Source organism: Canis lupus, chromosome 16, assembly GCF_003254725.2.
Source record: "Canis lupus dingo isolate Sandy chromosome 16, ASM325472v2, whole genome shotgun sequence".
Taxonomy (NCBI): domain Eukaryota; kingdom Metazoa; phylum Chordata; class Mammalia; order Carnivora; family Canidae; genus Canis; species Canis lupus.
In genome coordinates, this window is record NC_064258.1 from 12,370,276 (window position 1) to 12,390,520 (window position 20,245).

At 36.1% G+C, this 20,245-nt stretch overlaps 1 protein-coding gene across 14 annotated transcripts in view; it reads left to right on the forward strand.

The window, feature by feature from the left end:
• The window catches only part of AGBL3 (AGBL carboxypeptidase 3), a 65,542-nt gene that overhangs the window by 13,943 nt on the left and 31,354 nt on the right, over positions 1-20,245 (forward strand). For 11 of the 14 annotated variants that reach the window (XR_007402797.1, XM_025464161.3, XM_025464164.3 and 8 more), the window contains 8 exons: positions 277-1,056; positions 5,600-5,762; positions 6,902-7,028; positions 8,407-8,507; positions 8,729-8,841; positions 10,070-10,136; positions 16,859-16,945; positions 20,133-20,190. Coding sequence is in view for 13 of the 14 variants with exons in the window: in XM_025464161.3 (XP_025319946.3) it covers positions 277-1,056; positions 5,600-5,762; positions 6,902-7,028; positions 8,407-8,507; positions 8,729-8,841; positions 10,070-10,136; positions 16,859-16,945; positions 20,133-20,190 (1,496 nt within the window). In the remaining variant the exon portion in view is untranslated. The remainder of the gene's footprint in view (positions 1-276; positions 1,057-5,599; positions 5,763-6,901; positions 7,029-8,406; positions 8,508-8,728; positions 8,842-10,069; positions 10,137-16,858; positions 16,946-20,132; positions 20,191-20,245) is intronic. The other 3 variants (XM_025464162.3, XM_025464175.3, XM_035699524.2) reach the window with 3 other exon arrangements.

A 20,245-nucleotide genomic window follows, 5' to 3' on the forward strand; every position in this document is an offset into this window, starting at 1 on the left:
AAGAATTTTTCATCAAATGCTCATTTTAATGTGCTCTCTTGAATTACAAAAAAATAAAAAGGCCTTTAGAAAATTAGCATAGAAGCAGTTTCACATCCAATAGAAGAGAAAATTTCAAAACTTTTATTACTTGCTATTGGATGCTGCCTAAATAAGCAGTTTCAGGGGAAATAAGGCTTTCTGCGAATAGGTAAAAGTAAAATAATCTTCCTTATTTAATTTAAATGTCATTTTTACATTTTTATGTGTTCTTTTTCCTTCTTTTTTGTGTATTAGGGCTGAATATGAATACCAGTTGACTGTGCGCCCTGACCTCTTCACAAATAAACATACCCAGTGGTACTATTTCCAAGTCACTAATACCCAAGCAGGAATAGTCTACAGATTCACTATAATCAATTTCACTAAGCCTGCTAGCCTTTACAATCGGGGTATGCGCCCACTGTTTTATTCTGAAAAAGATGCCAAGACTCATAATATTGGCTGGCAGAGAATAGGAGATCAAATCAAGTATTATAGGAACAACCAGGGACAAGATGGGCGCCATTATTTCTCTCTTACATGGACATTTCAGTTTCCACACAACAAAGATACCTGCTACTTTGCTCACTGCTATCCGTATACTTATACCAACTTGCAAGAATATCTTTCCAGTATCAATCATGACTCAGCACGGTCAAAGTTTTGTAAAATACGTGTCTTGTGCCACACAATTGCTAGGAACATGGTGTATGTCTTAACAATCACTACTCCCTTGAAGAACACTGACTCAAGAAAGCGAAAGGCTGTGATTTTGACTGCCAGGGTACATCCAGGAGAAACCAACAGCTCTTGGATCATGAAAGGCTTCCTAGATTATATTTTAGGAGACTCAAGCGATGCGCAGTTGCTTCGGGACACTTTCATCTTCAAGGTGGTACCCATGCTGAATCCAGATGGTGTGATTGTGGGAAATTATCGTTGTTCCTTAGCTGGACGAGATTTAAATCGTAATTATACATCTCTCCTAAAGGAATCATTTCCTTCTGTTTGGTATACCCGGAACATGATCCGTAGGTAAAATAAGCCTCAGATTACCTCTCTGTTTATTTAGTAAACTCAGTAGTTAGATTTTTGCTTCTACAGCTCACTCATTTTACTCTAGCTTTTAAGATGGCTTAACTGATAATTAAACTCTGGCTACTTAATTCTTTGCTCATTCGTTCCACTCTTCTTTCTGGCATTATGCCACTGGATTCACTAGCCTTTTCTTAAATAATGAATAAATTTCTAAAACATTTTAATGCTTTGTGAAACTAATAGTTAAATTTGCATATCCCAAATGAAATGTGATTTCTTGCTAAAGCTAAATGTAGCACTAATGTTTACTTTGGGATGCTTGAGTCTCTTACATGTAAAAATTAATTCTGTCTCACTGGGTCTGCTGGCACTATGTTGATCATACCTTGGTCTATGATGAGCATTTTTTTTATTAAGTTTTTAATTTTAAGTCCAGTATAGTTAACATACAATGTGAAATTAGTTTCAGATATACAATATAGTGATTCAGCAATTCTGTATATTATTCAGTGCTCATCATGATAAGTCTACTCTTTAACATGATAAGTCTTTTGACCATTAGGTTATATAGTTATTAAAACTTTGATGAATAATAGTCTTATATTCCCCCAGAAAAATTGAAGCTTTAAATTTTCCAAAGAATCTAGAACAGCAAATGCACATAATATATAAATATTTGTTGAATGGTTGAACTCTTTAATAGATTAAGATAATCACAATCAGGCATGTGCTAGAACAAAAAGATTTATTAGAGTCACAGAACCCCATTCCAAGTCCAAAGTCTCAACTTTTTTGCTTAAGAGTGTGGAGTGGAGTTAAAATATCAGATTGGAATCCTTCTATATCATTTGCTAACTGTGACCTTGAGCAATTTAAAAACAATCTAAACCCCAGTTTTCTCATCTAAAATGGTAATAATGATACTTAACACACAGGAGGATTAAATCAGAATATTATTAATAAAGTACCCCAAATAAAATATGGAACATTGAAAGTTCTAAATGTATTCAGGTCAGGGTTAGCTCAAATATAAAAAGAAAACAATGTTAATGAATCAGATACAGATGTAAAGACTCTTTGTAAACTATTTAGGATTATTCACATATTTACAAAAATAAGCGCTATTGTAGAGAGTGTTTATAGCTGATCCCATTTTGTTACCAGGGCCCCCAGTGCAAGTACAAGAACTCCGTTTCAGGGCTGAGGCCCTCTAGGATACCTCCAGTCCCTCATCCCTCAGAGGAGTTGACAGGTTTCAGAAACATGGAGAAGCATGACTCCATGCTTCTCAGTTCAGCCTCAACTTTCACTTCCATGTTAATCCTTTTATCTGCTTAGGCACAGAGGGAGTGAAGTACAGATCTCCACAGGAAACACTGAAAACTCTTGCTTTCATAAGCCTCATAAATTTGGACTCCAGGATTCCCGGCAGTTATCTGAGAAATGTTAGGTGATAAGAAACAAAAACAAAAACAAAAACTAACAAAACATGACTTCCTTATTTTCCTGGGGTTGGCAAACAATAACCAAGAAGGCAAAATGCAATGTGATATCCTAAGTTGGATTCTGGGACAGATAATAAGACATTAGTAGCAAACTAGTGAAATCCGTAAGATTGGGAGTTTAGTTACTAGTGGTGTACCAATGTTGGTTTCTTTGTTTTTGAACACTGTACCATGGTTATGTGATATGTTAACGGTAGGGGAAACTGGGCAAGGGGTATATGTTTATGCTCTACTACCTTTGCAAAGTTTGTGTACTCTAAAATTCCAAAATAAAAAAAATTATAAGAAAGGGAGCTGATTAGAATATCTATAATGTCTACTTAGTGCTCTTTGACATTAAGGGTTTCTGGTCCAACAGAAGATGGATTATAGGCCAAGGCCCTTTGGCTTGTCTCTGTGGAAAATACTTTAAATGTCTCCATTCTTCTCAGATTACCTTGTAAGGTTAAGGCAGAAATCTATTCAGTAAGTTTCAGAAAGACTTCCAAGAAAGAAAACTACCTTAATGCAATGAATCATAGGTAGGTAAGCAGAATAAGAAGTCACATATATGTGGGAAGGAAAGCAGCTGTAGGTATATCTAAGATTTAGTATATTTAAAGAATATGAGAATAAGAAAGTTTCAGTAAGTTTTAGTATAGGATGCTTAGTATAAGACACTTAGAATATCTTAACCTGTGGGTAAGAAAAAAGACCCAAACCATTTCTCAAGTGATTTAAAATTCATGTAAAATTATAGAGACCCTTTGGAAGGATGTAATGACATATCTTTGGGAGTCACTCAGAAGTTTATTTGGACTTAAATGTAAGAAACTGAAAGATCATTTAAATTGGGGAAATACTGGTTTTAAAATGTTCAGCATATTTCATATTTAAGGCCCTAACTTGATAATCTTGCTTTATAATCCACTTAGTTTTCTAAAAACTTGTAATGATCATTTAGTGGCTTTATGCAGTTTTAGGTTATCAATTAGAATTTATTGAGCACCAGATGAGAAAAGGGTAATCAATCAATACATGTAACAGACCTCACGCTGGGATTTCACTGTAGTTTAAAGGAGTATTATTCCTAATCGAAAACTATGCTTTGAATGTTTTGATTTTAGGTTTTAATATTTTTGTTTTAAAAGTAATACATTTCATATTACTACAAACACCATTGCTAACCTTTTGGTATTTATCCTTCCAGGCATAACAAATAGTATGTGTAATATTGATTATTTAAGTAATATAATACATAAAGTTTATAAATATGAAAAAAGGGGGGCAAAAAATGCCCATCATCCTACCACCTTAACACCACTACTTTTTTAAAAAAATAAATTTATTTTTTATTGGTGTTCAATTGGTCAACATACAGAATAACACCCAGTGCTCATCCCGTCAAGTGCCCACCTCAGTGCCCGCCACCCAGTCACCCCCACCTCACCCCCCGCCCACCTCCCCTTCCACCACCCCTAGTTCGTTTCCCAGAGTTAGGAGTCTTTCATGTTCTGTCTGCCTCCCTGATATTTCCCACTCATTTTTTCTCCTTTCCCCTTTATTCCCTTTCACTATTTTTTATATTCCCCAAATGAATGAGACCATACAATGTTTGTCCTTCTCAGACTGACTTATTTCACTCAGCATAATACCCTCCAGGTCCATCCACCTCGGAGCAAATAGTGGGTATTTGTTGTTTCTAATGGCTGAGTAATATTCCATTGTATACATAAACCACATCTTCTTTATAACACCACCACTTTTTAAAAATCTTTTTAAAGCCTCTCAAAGTTACTTAATTAATTTTGAGTCAATTAATCAGTCAGTTTGGGGGGATATTTTTATTGCTTTAATTTTCATTGAATGCCTAAGCTATGCAGACTAAGAAATGTATAATAATTTCCTTATTTATTAGAAATTTACCAGAAAAAATCCAAACTTTGTTACCATTTTTCTGAGTGATATTTACCGCTTTAATTAAGGGTTGTGTAATAATTGGCTTCAGCACCAAGTTGTCAGGTAGCCAATTTTTAACAAATATTTGGGTACCTGTGTGCATAGCACTATTCTAGGTGATTTAAAGCATTACTTATCCTTAACAAGATTAAATATCAAAAATATGAAAACTTTCCAAGGCAAGTGTCAAGGAAATCATAACACCAATACTATGTGCTCCAAGAATACAAAAAAGAAAGAAAGAAAGAAAGAAAGAAAGAAAGAAAGAAAGAAAGAAAGAAAGAAAGAAAGAAGAAAGAAAGAAAGAAAGAAAGAAGAAAGAAAGAAGAAAGAAAGAAAGAAGAAAGAAAGAAAGAAAGAAAGAAAGAAAGAAAGAAAGAAAGAAAGAAGAAAGAAAATAGTGAAAGGGAATAAAGGGGAAAGGAGAAAAAATGAGTGGGAAATATCAGAAAGGGAGACAGAACATGAAAGACTCCTAACTCTGGGAAATGAACTAGGGGTGGTGGAAGGGGAGGTGGGCGGGGGGTAGGGGTGACTGGGTGATGGGCACTGAGGGGGACACTTGGTGGGATGAGCACTGGGTGTTATTCTATATGTTGGCAAATTGAACACCAATAAAAAATAAATTTATTGAAAAAAAAATCTGTGGTCTTAACTAGTTAGAAAGTGAGACATGAAGTCAGCCTTGAGGGCTGAGGGGCAGTATTTGAACTCACAGAGATGAATAAAGAAGATATTCTAGTCAGAAAGAATCTCTGTGAAAGCTAATGGGCCAAGTAGGAGAGAGCTGTTTTTCTGTGTATAGTGGAAACCAGAATAATAAAGCAGAGGGAGCCTGTTGGAGAGTCTTGGGAGTAAGGTAAATTTTGTCCTTATAATAGAAGGTAAGCATTCATATTTTATGTATGGCTAATAGGAAATTATTGTAGGTGTCTTAAAATTGTTAATAATATGCAGTGTGGATAAGAGAAAGAAGTTGAAAGCAATGATATAAGAAATTCTGTTTATTTGGATATTAGACTTGTAAATCCATAGTTATACGCATAGAAAAATGCAGAGGTAAAATTTATTACCTTGCTCCTTTTTTTTCTCGGTAGATTGATGGAGAAACGAGAGGTTATTTTATATTGTGACCTTCATGGCCATAGTAGAAAAAAGAACATCTTTATGTACGGCTGTGAAGGTAGTGATAGATGTAAAGCATTATACTTACAGCAGCGAATCTTTCCACTTATGCTAAGCAAAAATTGTCCAGATAAAGTAAGTACCATTTAAGATGATTAACTTTTCTTTTATTATATGTTGCCCATGTGAGACTGCAGGATAGATCACTTTATTCCGTAAACTGCTTTTTTTATATATTTTGACTGGCTTATACAATTGACCATAAAAAAGCAACTATGTGGAATGTTTAATGACCAATAATTTGAAAATGTGAAGAAAAATACGTGCCTTGTCCTACCACCATTCCTAATGATGGAAGACTGTTTTCCTCCTAAGGTCAGAAATAAGGCCAGTATAGCCACCCTAACCCCTTCAGTTTAGCCTTATGCTGGAGGTTCAAGTGCTGAAAGGCAACAGAAAGAAATAATAGACAGACACTCTGGAATAAAGATGGCATGATTTTCTTCATAGAAAACCCAAAGCAATGCACCAGAAAAACCTCCTAGAACTAATAAGTAGGTTTAGCAATGTCCTACACAACAAGGTCCACCCTCAGAAACGAACTACATTTCTATATACACACTGAACAACTAGAAACCAAAACTGAAAAAAATATAATTTACTGTAGCTTTAAAATAAATACTTGTGACTGCAAAGGAATAACACAGGGAGTTTTTTTTAGAGGTGATGGAATTGTCCTATATCCTGAGTGTGATAGTAGTTACACAAATCTACACATGTGTCAGACACATAGAGTGAAACACAAGCTAATTTTATTGTAAATAAAATCGCAAAATTTTATAGATACTGACATTCTAACAATCTTTCAGGACAGCTTTCCAATGATTTAAGCTTGTGAAAATAAAACATCCTTATTCTATTCAAAACATCTACATTAATCTTTATTCCTAACCATTTAAGCCCTTTCATATAAGTTTTTTAAAGTATAAGAGCTTATCCCAACAGTATCAAAAATTAATCGGTGGGGTTTGAATGCATATGTCATATATAAAAAGTAAAACGTATTGCTGGCATTCAAATCTGTACTTCTGAGAAATGTAAATATATCATCCTCAAAATGAGTGATTTCCACTGGTTTAGAAATAAAAGCAGCCCCTGAAGCTTTAGAGAGAATTACTGCTTTTGTATTACTTTCTCATTTTCAACCCTACTTCCTGAGGAAGACCTTGTACTCAGAAAAACACGTTTTCTCATTTTTATTCGCTTCTTTTTAGTTTTCGTTCTCAGCTTGCAAGTTTAACGTTCAGAAGCGCAAAGAGGGAACAGGCAGGGTAGTAATGTGGAAAATGGGAATCAAAAACAGCTTTACCATGGAGGCTACTTTTTGTGGATCTACCCTGGGTAAGACCAAGTGTTCTCATTCATGGCTCTCAGAGCTTTAAACCAAAGAAACATTTTTAATGTGAGGTTAATAATGTGGACAGTGTGATAGTGAGCACTTTCCTCCTACTTAAATGCATGCTGGTATCCAATCACATGTTTATATATAAGGTAGGATGAATAAACAAACTACCATTCTGTGTATCTCCAGCTCATCATTTCCCTTGGTTTAGAAAAGGAAACATTAGCATATGGAGAATACCTAACTGGTTATACCATGAACTAATCTTTAGTTACTTGTTTTCATCTTGTTTCTAAGAAGGAGTCCTTACAGATGACTTGTGATTTCAAGAAAAAGCAATGCTCACTCATATGTAAAACATCAGAAATGTTTGGGCTTTTTTTTTTTAAGATTTTATTTTATTTATTCGACAGAGAGAGAGAGCGCACAAATAAGGGGAGCAGGCAAAGGGAGAGGGAGAAGCAGGCTTCTCTCCCAGCAGGGAGCCTAATGCAGTACTTCATTCCAGTCCTGGGATCCTGACCTGAGCCAAAAGCAGACAATCAAGCTCAACCGACTGTGCCACCCAGATGCCTCAGTATAGAAATGTTTTTAGTGGATTTGCTATTTGCAAGTCAGATTTGCTATTTGTTGGTGGTTCTTTGAGAGAGCCAGTTTATATTTTAACAGAAGCACTCAGTTCTTTGAGAAATCTTTTAGTCACATCCAGTTTACCCTTAGAATATTCCATATTAAGATATTGTTATATTTTTAGAAAATTTATTGACTCAAAGGCAAGTGCTAGTAATCCACATATATAATTTGTTTTTTAAAGCACCTGAAACTGGGCAGCCCCGGTGGCTCAGCAGTTTAGTGCCGCCTTCAGCCCAGGGCATGATCCTGGAGACCTGGGATCAAGTCCCACGTCCGGCTCCCTGCCTGGAGCCTGCTTCTCCCTCTGCCTGTGTCTCTGCCTCTCTCTGTGTGTCTCTCATGAATAAATAAATAAAGTCTTTAAAAAAAATAAAAATAAAGCACCTGAAACTGATAAAACATTATCTATGATGATGAAAACATTAAAATATTTACCCAAGTTTTTCACTAAGTGATTATGAGTTAGTTTATAGCTGGTAACCAAGTATTCCATAATTCCTGATTAAATTTTCTTCTGCCTTACAATATAAACTAGTCAGCTTTGATCCAGGCATGGAGAGGGAATGAGAGAAAGCAATAAGCTGTTAAATGACCTGACCTAGAGAAGAAAATCCAAAGGACAGGATACAGAATCATATTAGATATTTTGTTTATTTACACTCTCTGTTGTACAACTTAGGTCTACCTGTTAAGGACAAATGATTAACTCATTCTCAGTGGTGGATAAACCTATTGATGTTTTAGGTAATAAACGAGGCACTCATTTCAACACAAAAGACTTGGAGTCAATGGGATATCATTTTTGTGATTCTCTCTTGGACTATTGTGATCCAGACCGAACCAAGGTAAGCAAAGTCCATTTGCTAAAGCATCAAACTCCAGTTTATCAGATAACATAACCTAACTCTAAGGGCCAATGGCAGTTTTTTCTTTTAATATCCGACCAGTATTTGGGGTTTCTGGTACTTGATAGACTCCTAGCTATGATTCTAGATATCTAGAAATATTCAATTAGTTTAATTAGGAAATGGAGTTAATTTATAATTAATTTATCATTTTCCCCTAGTATTATCAGTGCCTGAAAGAATTAGAAGAAATGGAAAAACACATAAACTTGGAAAAAATCCTTGAGGATTCAGATACTTCTCTTAAAGAAATTACATTGGATATAGAGTCTAGGTAAGTCAAGATGGTGAATGTAATATAACTTGTGCTCTTTTACTGTGCTCTTTATAACAGTAGGACATAAAATTCTCAGTCTCAATGAAAATCCCAACTATAGCTGGAGGAAAATTTTTTCCATGCAGTTTACTTTGGCCTGACTTCATCAAGACTTCAGTTATTTAGTCAAGTAATATTAATTGAGCACCTATTATGTACTGTATGTGAAAGACATACTCCAATTTTAAAATTTTTATGTTTAAAATATTTTTTAATAAAAATTTTATTTATTTATTCATGAGAGACATAGAGAGAGAGAGAGGCAGAGACATAGGCAGAAGAAGAAGCAGGCTCCATGCAGGGAGTCCGATGTGGGACTCGATCCAAGGACTCCAGGATCATGCCCTGGGCCAAAGGCAGATGCTCAACTGCTGAGCCACCCAGGCATCCCAAGAGATTTTTAAGTATATGAGAGGGAAAGTGAGTAAGCAAGAGAGAGTGCATGAACTGAGGGAGGGGCAAAGGGAGAGGGAGAAGCAGGCTCCCTGCTCAGCTTGATCCCAGGACCCCAGGATCACAACCTGAGCCAAAGGTGGATGATTTACCAAAAGAGCCACCCTCAAATTGTTTTTAATGCTGACATTACTCACAGAGAATCAACACATTTATAGAGATGCCACTACATACTCTAAATTAGTGAATAATAAATGCAAAATGTAATGCTAAGGGAATGTTGTTGGAAAAATGAAGGTACTAATTTCATACAGTTTCCTGTAGGAAAGACAAAACAAATATTTGATTCTTTTCCTCTCCTTATAAATTTTTCAGACTTTGAATTAGTGCCCCTGCAACCCCCAGAGGTGACTAATAAGTGTGTTTGCAGATGGAAAGTATCGTTTTGAACTCATGGATTTGTTTATTTTGATGTGTTCCAACTTCAGTTGTTTTTCTAATACTCTAAGATGCCTAGAACTATCAGACATTTACACTTTATAATATTTACAAATTCATCTGTAATGTTTACCTTTGTAAACATTCTTTTTATAATTAGAACCATTCCAATAATAGGATAAAAGTTACAGCTGAAATTTTAAAATGCCACCAAAATATTGCTATCTATTTTTTATACTTATAGAATTAAAGTGATAAATAAAATTGTAAATATAAATAAAATATAATTATAAATAATAATTAAAATAATTTTATAATTATTACATCAAAGTTATTTATTATTATTTTTTTGTAGTAGCCGAGGCTCTGACAGTTCAGAATCCAATGAGTCTCAGAATTATCTTCTCAAGTTAACTTCTCAGGTATGATTGAAAATTTCTGCCTATTATATGGATATACTAAGTAGGTACTTATTGTGACTAGCAATCTGACAAAAGAAATGCTTGCAGTTGTATAATTATTGTATAGCAAGAATTATTAGTTTTTTGATTATGGAATATATCTTTAAGTCATAGAATTTTCTAACCTTAGGATTTTTAACACCCTTACTCCAAAGATCCAGAAGATTATTTCTCAAAAGCCACACCACTTGTTAATGAGAGGTGGTAGCATAACATACATCACCTTACTGCAAATCCAATGTTCATTTATTCATTTATTTAATGACTATATATTGAGCTTCAGCTGTGCTGGGGATATAGCAGTGAACAACAAAATGAGACAAAAATCCTCTTTCATTGCTTATATTCTAATTGGTAGAAATAAAAAATAATGAGAAATAAGTAAAATATATGATGTGTCAGGTAATGATAAGTGCATAATGAGGAAATTAGGAGGAGTAGGGATTGCAGGCAGTGTTAGGTAACCGAATGTTTATGCCCTCACCAAATACGTATGTTGAAACCCTAACCTACAACATGATGGTATTAGGAGGTGACCAAGACAAACTAGGACGCTGCTCTCTCAGTACCAAGTGTGTGGTGCTGCTGTAACAAATACCTAAAACTGTGGAACTGGATAATGGGTAGAGGCTGGCAGAGTTTTGAAGTGCGTGTTAGAAAATGCTGATATTGCCACGAAGGGACTTCTAAAGGTGATTCTGGCAAGAGCTCCCAAAGAAGAGGGGGAGCAAGTTTCCATCTTAAAGAATACACAAATAATCATGTACAGAACATTGACATAAATATGAATATTAAGGGTGATTTTCATGAGGTCTCAGATGGAAATGAACATGTTATTGGCTGAGAAAATTTCAATCCTCACCACAAAATGGTAAAGAATTTGGCTGAATTATGTTCTAGTGTCTTATGGAAGGTAGAGCTTGTGAGTGATAAAAGTGAATATTTAGCTGAGAAGATTTCTTTGTAAAGTGTTGAAGAGCAACTTGATTCCTCCCAACTGCTGATAGTAAAAGTACAAGGAGAGATAAAGGAAGAAGGAATTGTTGGGCAGAGAGGAACCAGAAAGTGAAGCTTTAAACAATTCTCATGCTGCCATATTACAAAAAATAAGAATGTGTTTTCAGAACATGAGAGACTCATAACTATGGGAAACGAACTAGGGGGGGGTGGAAGGGGAGGTGGGCGGGGGGTGGGGGTGACTGGGTGACGGGCACTGAGGGGGGCACTTGATGGGATGAGCACTGGGGAGTTATGCTTATGCTCTATGTTGGCAAATTAAACACCTATAAAAAATAAATTTATATTAAAAAATAAAAATAAATAAATAAAAGAATGTGTTTTCAGAAGAGAAGAATGTAGAGGATCAACTATTTGTTAAGGAAGTCAGTGTGTGTGTGAACCACAGAACCAATCAGCCACCCCATCAGGGAAACTGCCAGTTTGCACTGAAGGGCTTGGCGAGAGGACAGAGTGAAGGAAGGCTGTCATGCTCCTTGAATTTTACCGGACAGTATCATAGATCCATTTCCAAAAGTGCAATGTTCTGCAAGACAATAAAAAAGAAGGCCTCAGAGGTAGCTTAGAGGTTATCAGGGCCACTACCACCTAGATTTCAACAGGATAGATGGCCTGCAATTGAGGCCAACAGGATATGATGGCAGGCTGCCTGGAGCCATGAGCTACATTGTGGGCAGTGCCCCTGGCAGAGAGCCAGGCATGAGCAGCACCCTGTCAAGCTGTGAGGGTGACGTTGATACCCCAGTAGGTCCAGAAGGCAGAGCATTGAGCTAGTGAGGATTATTGTTGAGCCTTGAGATCTTGTCGAGTTTGTCTTGCCAGATTTTAATTTATTTGGGACCCATCACTTCATCCTTACTTTTCTTTTTCTCCCTTTGGGAATGTCTGTCCTATACCTGTCCCACCACTGTATTTTGGGAAGCACATAACTTGTTGGAATGGAATGGGGTGGAATGGATGCATTTTTCATGAGAGAAGAACTTGAATTTGAGGGCCCCGGAACAGAATGCTATGCCTGAATGTTTCTGTCTCCCCTAAATTCATATGTTGAAGTTATCATGCCCAATATGATGGTACTAGAAGGTGGGCCCCTTGGGAGGTGATTAGGTCATGTGGGCAGAGCCCTCTAATTGGGATTAGTACCTTATAAAAGAGGCTTCAGGGATCCCTGGGTGGCGCAGCGGTTTGGCGCCTGCCTTTGGCCCAGGGCGCGATCCTGGAGACCCGGGATCGAGTCCCATGTCGGGCTCCCAGTGCATGGAGCCTGCTTCTCCCTCTGCCTGCGTCTCTGCCTCTCTCTCTCTCTCTCTCTCTCTGTCTTACTATCATAAATAAATAAAAATTTAAAAAAAATAAATAAAAGAGGCTTCAGAGAGACCCCCAGTCCCTTCTGCCATGTGAGGATACAATGAGAAGTCTGCAGCCCAAAAGAGAGCACTCACCTGACCATACTGACACACTGATCTCAACCTTTTCCCAGTAGAACTATGAGAAAGAAATTTCCATTATTTCCAGCCAACCAGTCTGTGGTATTTTGTTATAGCAGCTGAATGGAATAAGACAGACATATTAGTTGTCTATTGCTGAGTAACAAATTACCCCCAAGCAGCAGCTTCAAACAACAAATACTTATTATCACACCATTTCTGTGATACAGGTGTTTAGGAGTGGCTTTGCTGGGTGCTTGCTTCTGTCTAAGGTGTCTCAAAAGATTGCAGTGAAGGTGTTGGTTAGGCTCTGGTCTCATCTGAAGGCTTGAGTGAAGAAGGGGATCCGCTTTTAATCTCACATACATAATTGTTGACAAAATTCAGTTCTCTGGAGGCCATTGGGATGAAGACCTCAGTCCCTGATTGGCTGTTGGCCTTTAGTAGAATATCCAATAAGTCACTGCCACATTCAGTGTTGCCAAATTTTGTTCTATGTTTTTTCTAGGAGTTTTATCCTTTTAGGTCTTACTTATAATTTTGAGTTAATCTCTTTAATTGTATTTATTTATTCATGAGAGGCAGAGAGGCAGAGACACAGGCAGAGGGAGAAGCAGGCTCCATGCAAGGAGCCCAGTGTGGGATTCGATGCCAGGACCCTGAGATCACACCCTGCGCAGAAGGCAGACACTCAACCGCTGAGCCACCCAGGTGTCCCATGAGTTAATTTTTGTATTTAGTATTGGGCAAGGGTCCCAATTTCATTCTTTTGCAAGTGAATATCCAGTTTCCTGAGCACCATCTGTTGAGAAGACTGTCCTTTCCCCCATTGAATGGTTTTGGCACCCTTGTCAAAAATCATTTGACCATGGGCAGCCCAGGTGGCTCAGTGGTTTAGCACCGCCTTCAGCCAAGGGCGTGATCCTGGAGCCCCGGGATCAAGTCCCACATCAGGCTCCCTGCATGGAGCCTGCTTCTCCCTCTGCCTGTGTCCGTTCCATTCTCTCTCTCTCTCTCTCTCTCTCTCATGAATAAATAAAATCTTTTCAAAAAATCATTTGACTGTTTTTGCAGGGATTTATTTATGGGCTCTTTATTCCTTTTCATTGATCTGTATGTCTGTCTTTATGCCAATACCACACTGATTTGATTACTATAGCTATGTAGTAAATTTTGAAATCAGAAAATACAAACCTTCCAGTTTTGTTGCTTTTTTTTTTTCAAGATTATTTTGGCTATTTGGGGATTCATATATTAGAATATTAGAATGGATTCTTCTCTCTGCAAAAAAAGTGTCATTGGGATTTTATTTCATTAAATCCATAGGTTTCTTTGGGTAGTACTAATATTTTAATACAATTAAGGCTTCCACTTCACGAACAAGAGGTACACTTTCATTTATTTATGTCTTTTTTCTTTCAGTAGTATTTTGTAGTTTTCATTGTATAATTCTTTCACCTCCTTGATTAATTCTTAAGTATTTTATTCTTTTTGATGCTGTTGTACATGTGATTTTTTGTAATTTCTTTTGTCAAATTATTTTGTGTATAGAAATGCAATTGATTTTTGAGTGTTGACTTTGTATCCTGCTACATTGCTGATTTAATTTATTAGTTCAGATAGATTTTTTGTGGAATCTTTAGGGTTTTAAAAATATAAGATCATGTCATCTACAGAGATCATTTTCTTATTTTCTGATTTCAATGCCTTTTATAAAGTTTTCATGCTTAATTGCTCTGGCTAGAATTTCCAGCATTGTGTTGAATAGAAGTGATAAAAACAAACATCCCTACCTTGTTCCTGACCTTAAAAGAAATGCTTTCATCCTTCATCATTGAACATAATGTTAGCAGTAGGTTTTTCATACATGGCTTTTATTGTGTTGAGGTAGTTTCTTTCTATGACTTGTTTGTTTGAGTTTTTAAGATATTTTTTATTTATTCATAAGAGACACAGAGAGAGAGAGAAGCAGAGTCACAGGCAAAGGAAGAATCAGGCTCCATGAAGGGAGCCTGATGTGGGACTCGATCCCAGATCTCCAGGATCAGGCCCTGGGTTGGAGGTGGCGCTAAACCACTGAGCCACCTGGGCTGCCTGTGTTTGGGATTTTTTAATCATGAAAGGGTGTTGGATTTTGTCAAATACCTTTTTCCATCAATTGAGATAGTCATATGGGTTTTTTTTTTCCTTCATTCTGTTGATGTGGTGTTTGACATTGATCAATTTGGTATATTGAGCCATCCTTGCATTCCAGGAATAAATCCTATTTGGTCAGTATGTACGTCCTTTTAATATGCTGCTGAATTTAATTTGCTAGTATTTTGGTGAGGATTTTTTACATTAATGTTCATAAGAGAGACTTGTCTATAATTTTTTTTTTCTTGTAGTGTCTGTCTGGCTTTGGTAGTAGAATAATGCTGACCTCATAGGAGTTATAGGAAGTGTTCCATCCTCTTCAGTTTTTTTTCCTAAGATTTTATTTATTTATTCACGAGAGGAGGGGGTGGCAAAGACACAGGCAGAGGGAGAAGCAGGCTCCATGCAGGGAGCCCGACATGGGACTCGATCCCAGGACCCCAGGATCACGCTCCAGGCTGAAGGCAGGCATTAAACCACTGAGCCACCCCGGGATCCCCCATCCTCTTCAGTTTTTTTAGAGAATTTTGAGAAGGACTGGTATTAGTTCTTCTTTAAATGTTTGGTAGAATTCTCCCATGAAGTCATCAAGTCTAGGGTTTGTTGTTGTTGGGAGATTTTTGATTACTGATTCAAATTTTCTTTCTTTGTGATGTAGTCTTTGTGATGTAGGTTTTGTATTTCTAAGAATTTGTCCATTTCATCTAGGTTATCTAATTGTTGGCATATAATTGTTAATAGCAAGTCTTAATAGATTTTTAAAGATAGCTATCTTACAAATACCTTCTCTGATCACAACAGGATGAAACTACATTAATAACTAGTTCCCTTCTTTTACATATATTAGTCTCTTAAATTATATGGAAAACAAAAACTACTCTTAAAACCATTGTTACAAAAATATACTAGCTTTTATAATGCCCTGTGTTGTTACCTTGAGATCTTTATTTCACTCTAAAGTTTCAAGTTAGTGTCCATTGTCTTTTCATTTCACCTTGCATGACACCCTTGAGCATTTCTTGCAGAATGTGTCTAGTGGCCACAAACAAAAGCTGAGTGAATTCATCTGGGAATGTGTTAATTTCTTCTTAACCTTTGAAGGACAATTATGCCATTGTTGAACACTTTGAATATGTTGGTGCCCTATCTTCTGGGCTCCAAAGTTTCTGATGAAAAATCTACTAATAATCTTTGTTTTAAGATTTATCTTAGAGAGAAAGAGAATGTGTGCCGGAGGAGGGACAAAGGAAGAGAATCTTCAAGCAGACTCTGTACTGAGCACAGAGCCTGATGCAGGGCTCAATCTCATGATCCTGAGATCATGACCTGAGCTGAAACCAAGAGTCTGAGGCTTAACCAACTGAGCTATCCAGGCACCTGGAGAAACCTATTAATAATTTTATTAGGATTCTTGAATGTAACAATTTGCTTTTCTCTTGCTACTTTCAAGATTCTCTATCTTTGAAAGTTTGGTTATAACGTGTTTCATCATAGGTTTTTGAATTCATCTTACTTGGAGTTCATTGAGCTGCTTGGATATTTACATTTATGTCTTTCATCAAATTTGGGAAGTTTTCAGACATTATTTCCTCACTCATTAGCACTTCTTTTTTTTAATATTTTATTTATTTATTCATGAGAGAGAGAGGCAGAGACACAAGCAGAGGGAGAAGCAGTCTCCACGCAAAGAGCCTGATGTGGGACCCGATCCCAGAACTCCGGGATCACGACCTAAGCCAAAGGCAGATGCTTAACTGCTAGGCCACCCAGGTGCCCCTTGTTAGCACTTCTGAGTTGCTGATTCTCCAGCTCAAAAGCTGGGATATATGAAGTGAAAACAAAACACAGGATCTACTTACCATCCTGCTGCTCCTCTGTTCCTGATGAGGTCCCTTACCAGTCTGCCTTCTTCTTTCTACTTTTTAAAGTTTCTTATGTTTATTTTGTATATAATACCCAGGGTTTTTAGTTGTACATAGTGAGAAGAATAGAAAAAGTACTTTGTCTTCCTAGAACTAGAAGTCTCAAGATAGTTTTATGTCTGCAATATATACCATCTTTGATGTGTTAAATATTGATTTTAAATATTGTTATTTTATTTAGATAAAAAACAAGAAAAAGTACCTGAAAACAAAGAAGGAAAGAAATCCTACTGTAGCAAGTCCTCAAAACAACAGAGAAGAGCAAGAGGTATTCATTGATCTGTTTATTAACAGTTCTTGAAACAATGGTTGCCAGAGAATGTCAAGTCCTTTCTTGATACACTTCCTATACCTTAATTTTTCCTCCAGGAAAAGCCAATTATTAAAACTTTGCACATATTATTTGCTGTTTATAAAAACACCAAAGAACCTTGACAGATGAGAGGTGGGTTGTATTAAGGTGCTATATTTAAATTTCATTTATACTTACTTTACTCTGAAAAGTATTTGAGGCATCTTACAAAGATACATCTAGGATAGCAAGAAGAAATAAACTGAAACTAAGAAAAATTCAATGGCAGTACAAGAGTCTAAGAAGAGATGGTGCTGAGATATTGACTTCCATCGTGACAGCATGAGGAGCTCTGCAAATCCATTCACCTAGCAAAAATTGGTGATATTAAAAAAAAAAAACCCACAACCATTTAAAATTTCTGGAAATTGTCCTAAGGGCAGATAGCAAATGAAAAAAAAAAACAAAAAACAAAACAGAACATGTATTTGTGAAAATCTACTAAAAGTCAGTAAAAAGAAAACAGCAAGAGCCTATGGCATTAAATCAAGATTCCCCCCACACACACCTCCCAGTTCAATGAAACAAACTCCACTCCAGACTAGTGTGGCCAGGAACACAGGGCCCCCTTGCTCCACAGATGCCAGTCAGTGGGCTATCTGCCTAAGAAGGTCAGGGCATCAGTATATCATATCCTGCCTCCAGCTACCTACTATTGAGGCTAAGTTCCAGGTGAGTGCAGCCAAGGGGTAGGGGCTCCCTTCTTCTACCCAAGCCCCATGCATGAGACAGATACTCTGTCTGTAATGTAGCCACGAGTGCTACATTACATATTTTGGCCCTATTTGCCCTCACCCTAGCTTACAAAATAATAGAGAAGACCTGGGACTACTGCCCTCTTTCCACCTACAGCTCCCCTCCTTAAATGGGTGTCACTAAAAGAAGAGTGCCATGTCCCCACCCCCAACTCCAGAGACACTCAAGTCAGAAACTTTGCCTTTGGGGAGAACCAGACAAAAAGATAGCTTTTTTAAAAGAACTTTTGAAAGAATTACATATTCACAGGAAGTTGTAAAGAAATACACGTACAGGAACTCTGTTGCATTTTCTTCTCCTTCCAGTGTTAACATCTTGCATATTGTTATACCATATCAACGCCATAAGACTGATGTTGATGCAATCCACAGAACTTATTCAGATTTGATCAGTATGCATGCATTCATTTGGTGCAGTATTCCTCATAAATTGTTAAGTCTGGTCTTTAAAGCACATTGTTATAGCAACATTGCATATTTTTACATTGATACCTGATTTCATGTTTGTAAATTGTGCAATCTAAGCAACATGAATATGCTTGGGAAAGGGCCAAAATTATTAAAAAAAAAAATCAGTAAACTCTCTAATCAACCTCAGTATGTGAAGACATTTGCAGAACCCAGTAACCAAAGTAGATTTTGTTGGGGGGATTGGTTTTTTTTATTGTTTTGTATGTAGATTTTATGAGACCCATATTTATTTACTTCTCATAAACATATCCACCTAGTGGTTTTTCTTCTCTACCCAAGCTATATTTCATGTAAAATATAATAAATTCCTTTATATTTAAATGTTTATATATTTTCCTCTTCCTTGATTGGAGCTTCAAAATTTTTAGGAAATCATAATCTGTATTTAATGTTGGATTTTCCAGCTGGAAATCTGTCATCAATTGGTCATTTGAAAAGGCTGCATACATTATAAATACGATTACAAACTAGTAGGAGTTCTTAACCTTCGATCTTGAAATTTATTTTCGAATAATCTTTGGCAAGAGGAGTGAACAGTGTCATCTTAACTGAGTTCAATGCCTGATGACAACTTAAATTCATGCTCTGAACTATTTGTTTGTAAGATATCCAAACATTCCCCCAAATAATATTTTTAAGTTATTTTCAAGTATTTTATTTAACTTTATTTCCTACCAGGACATTCTCAATAATTGATTTGAAAGGCTTTCAGCAAAAACAAACAATTATAGATGGCATGGTTAGAATTAGGAGATCATGTTCAGAAGGACACTGGTCTAGTGATTTTCTATAGGATGAATGTAATAATTTATTGTGGCTTACAGCATCATTTCAACCAAGGGAAGAGGGTGAAAAATGACTGTGTTCATCAAATCAAGTCTTATCACAAGTGAATTTCTCCAGCCTAATCTCACCTTTCTAAATTGTAGTGGTTATATAATATTGCTACTTTTAACTTTGTAAAATTTTTTCTAGAGTATTTTTCCTTAATCTCTGCCTTCAGTTATTAAGTTTTGATTTTTATACTTTCATTTTCATAATGGTTATATCAATTTTTGCTGCCAAATTTATCTGCAGAGATTTTAGTTTTTAATTCATAGTCCACTTTTCATCGTGAGTTGATATGCATAACATGTTGGCAAAAAAAAATATTGTTTTCATTTTTTTCCTTTCTTTTGCCCTTTTGGAAAACTCTTTATAATATCCACATACCACAGATGCAGAAACAAAAGTTTAGAAACAAACTTTTTAAACAAAAGTTTAAAATGTTTTAATGGTCACATGATTTTTAGACTAGTAAGGATTTGTTGTCATAATTCAGCAGTGCTTTATGTCTCATTTAGTCTACCTGGGACATTATTGGCAACTCCTTTTTCAAAGTAGAAAGCAGCATCATGTGTATGCTCTTACTTACTCCGGACTTTCACAAGATATGAGAAAATGCTTTTCATCTTTTTTATATAAATACAGTTTTGTAATCAATTATACTTTTTCACACAATTTTATATATATTTTTCATTTCATAGTCTTATCTTCTTACATCTTTATTCTCATTTAATAAGTGGGATTGTAAGCAGACATTTTTGTCTTTCTCATTGTAAATAAATTCTATATGAAGTGAAAAAAATGTTTTTAACTCCCTTTAGTAGTGTCAAAATACAATATCAATATTTTCTTCCACTCATTGCTGCTGGAGAAAAACAGTGTTATGAAAGATACTAGGAGTCCCTGATTTAAGAGATTTTTTTGTCCACTCTAAGCCTGTAATGATAAAATGAGAAATGTTGAAAACTATACCAAATGTGATACAGGAAATATATGGCATTTTCATGTTTACAATATACTATTATTTTCCTTTTTGTTCTGTGTTCCATTAGGCATGTGATAAAGGACACTTAGTGCAAAGACACAAAGAACCAAATTCTGATGTGAAAGGTAATGTTCTGCTTCTACCCTCTCTAAACAATGTATTCAATACACACTTTTTTGT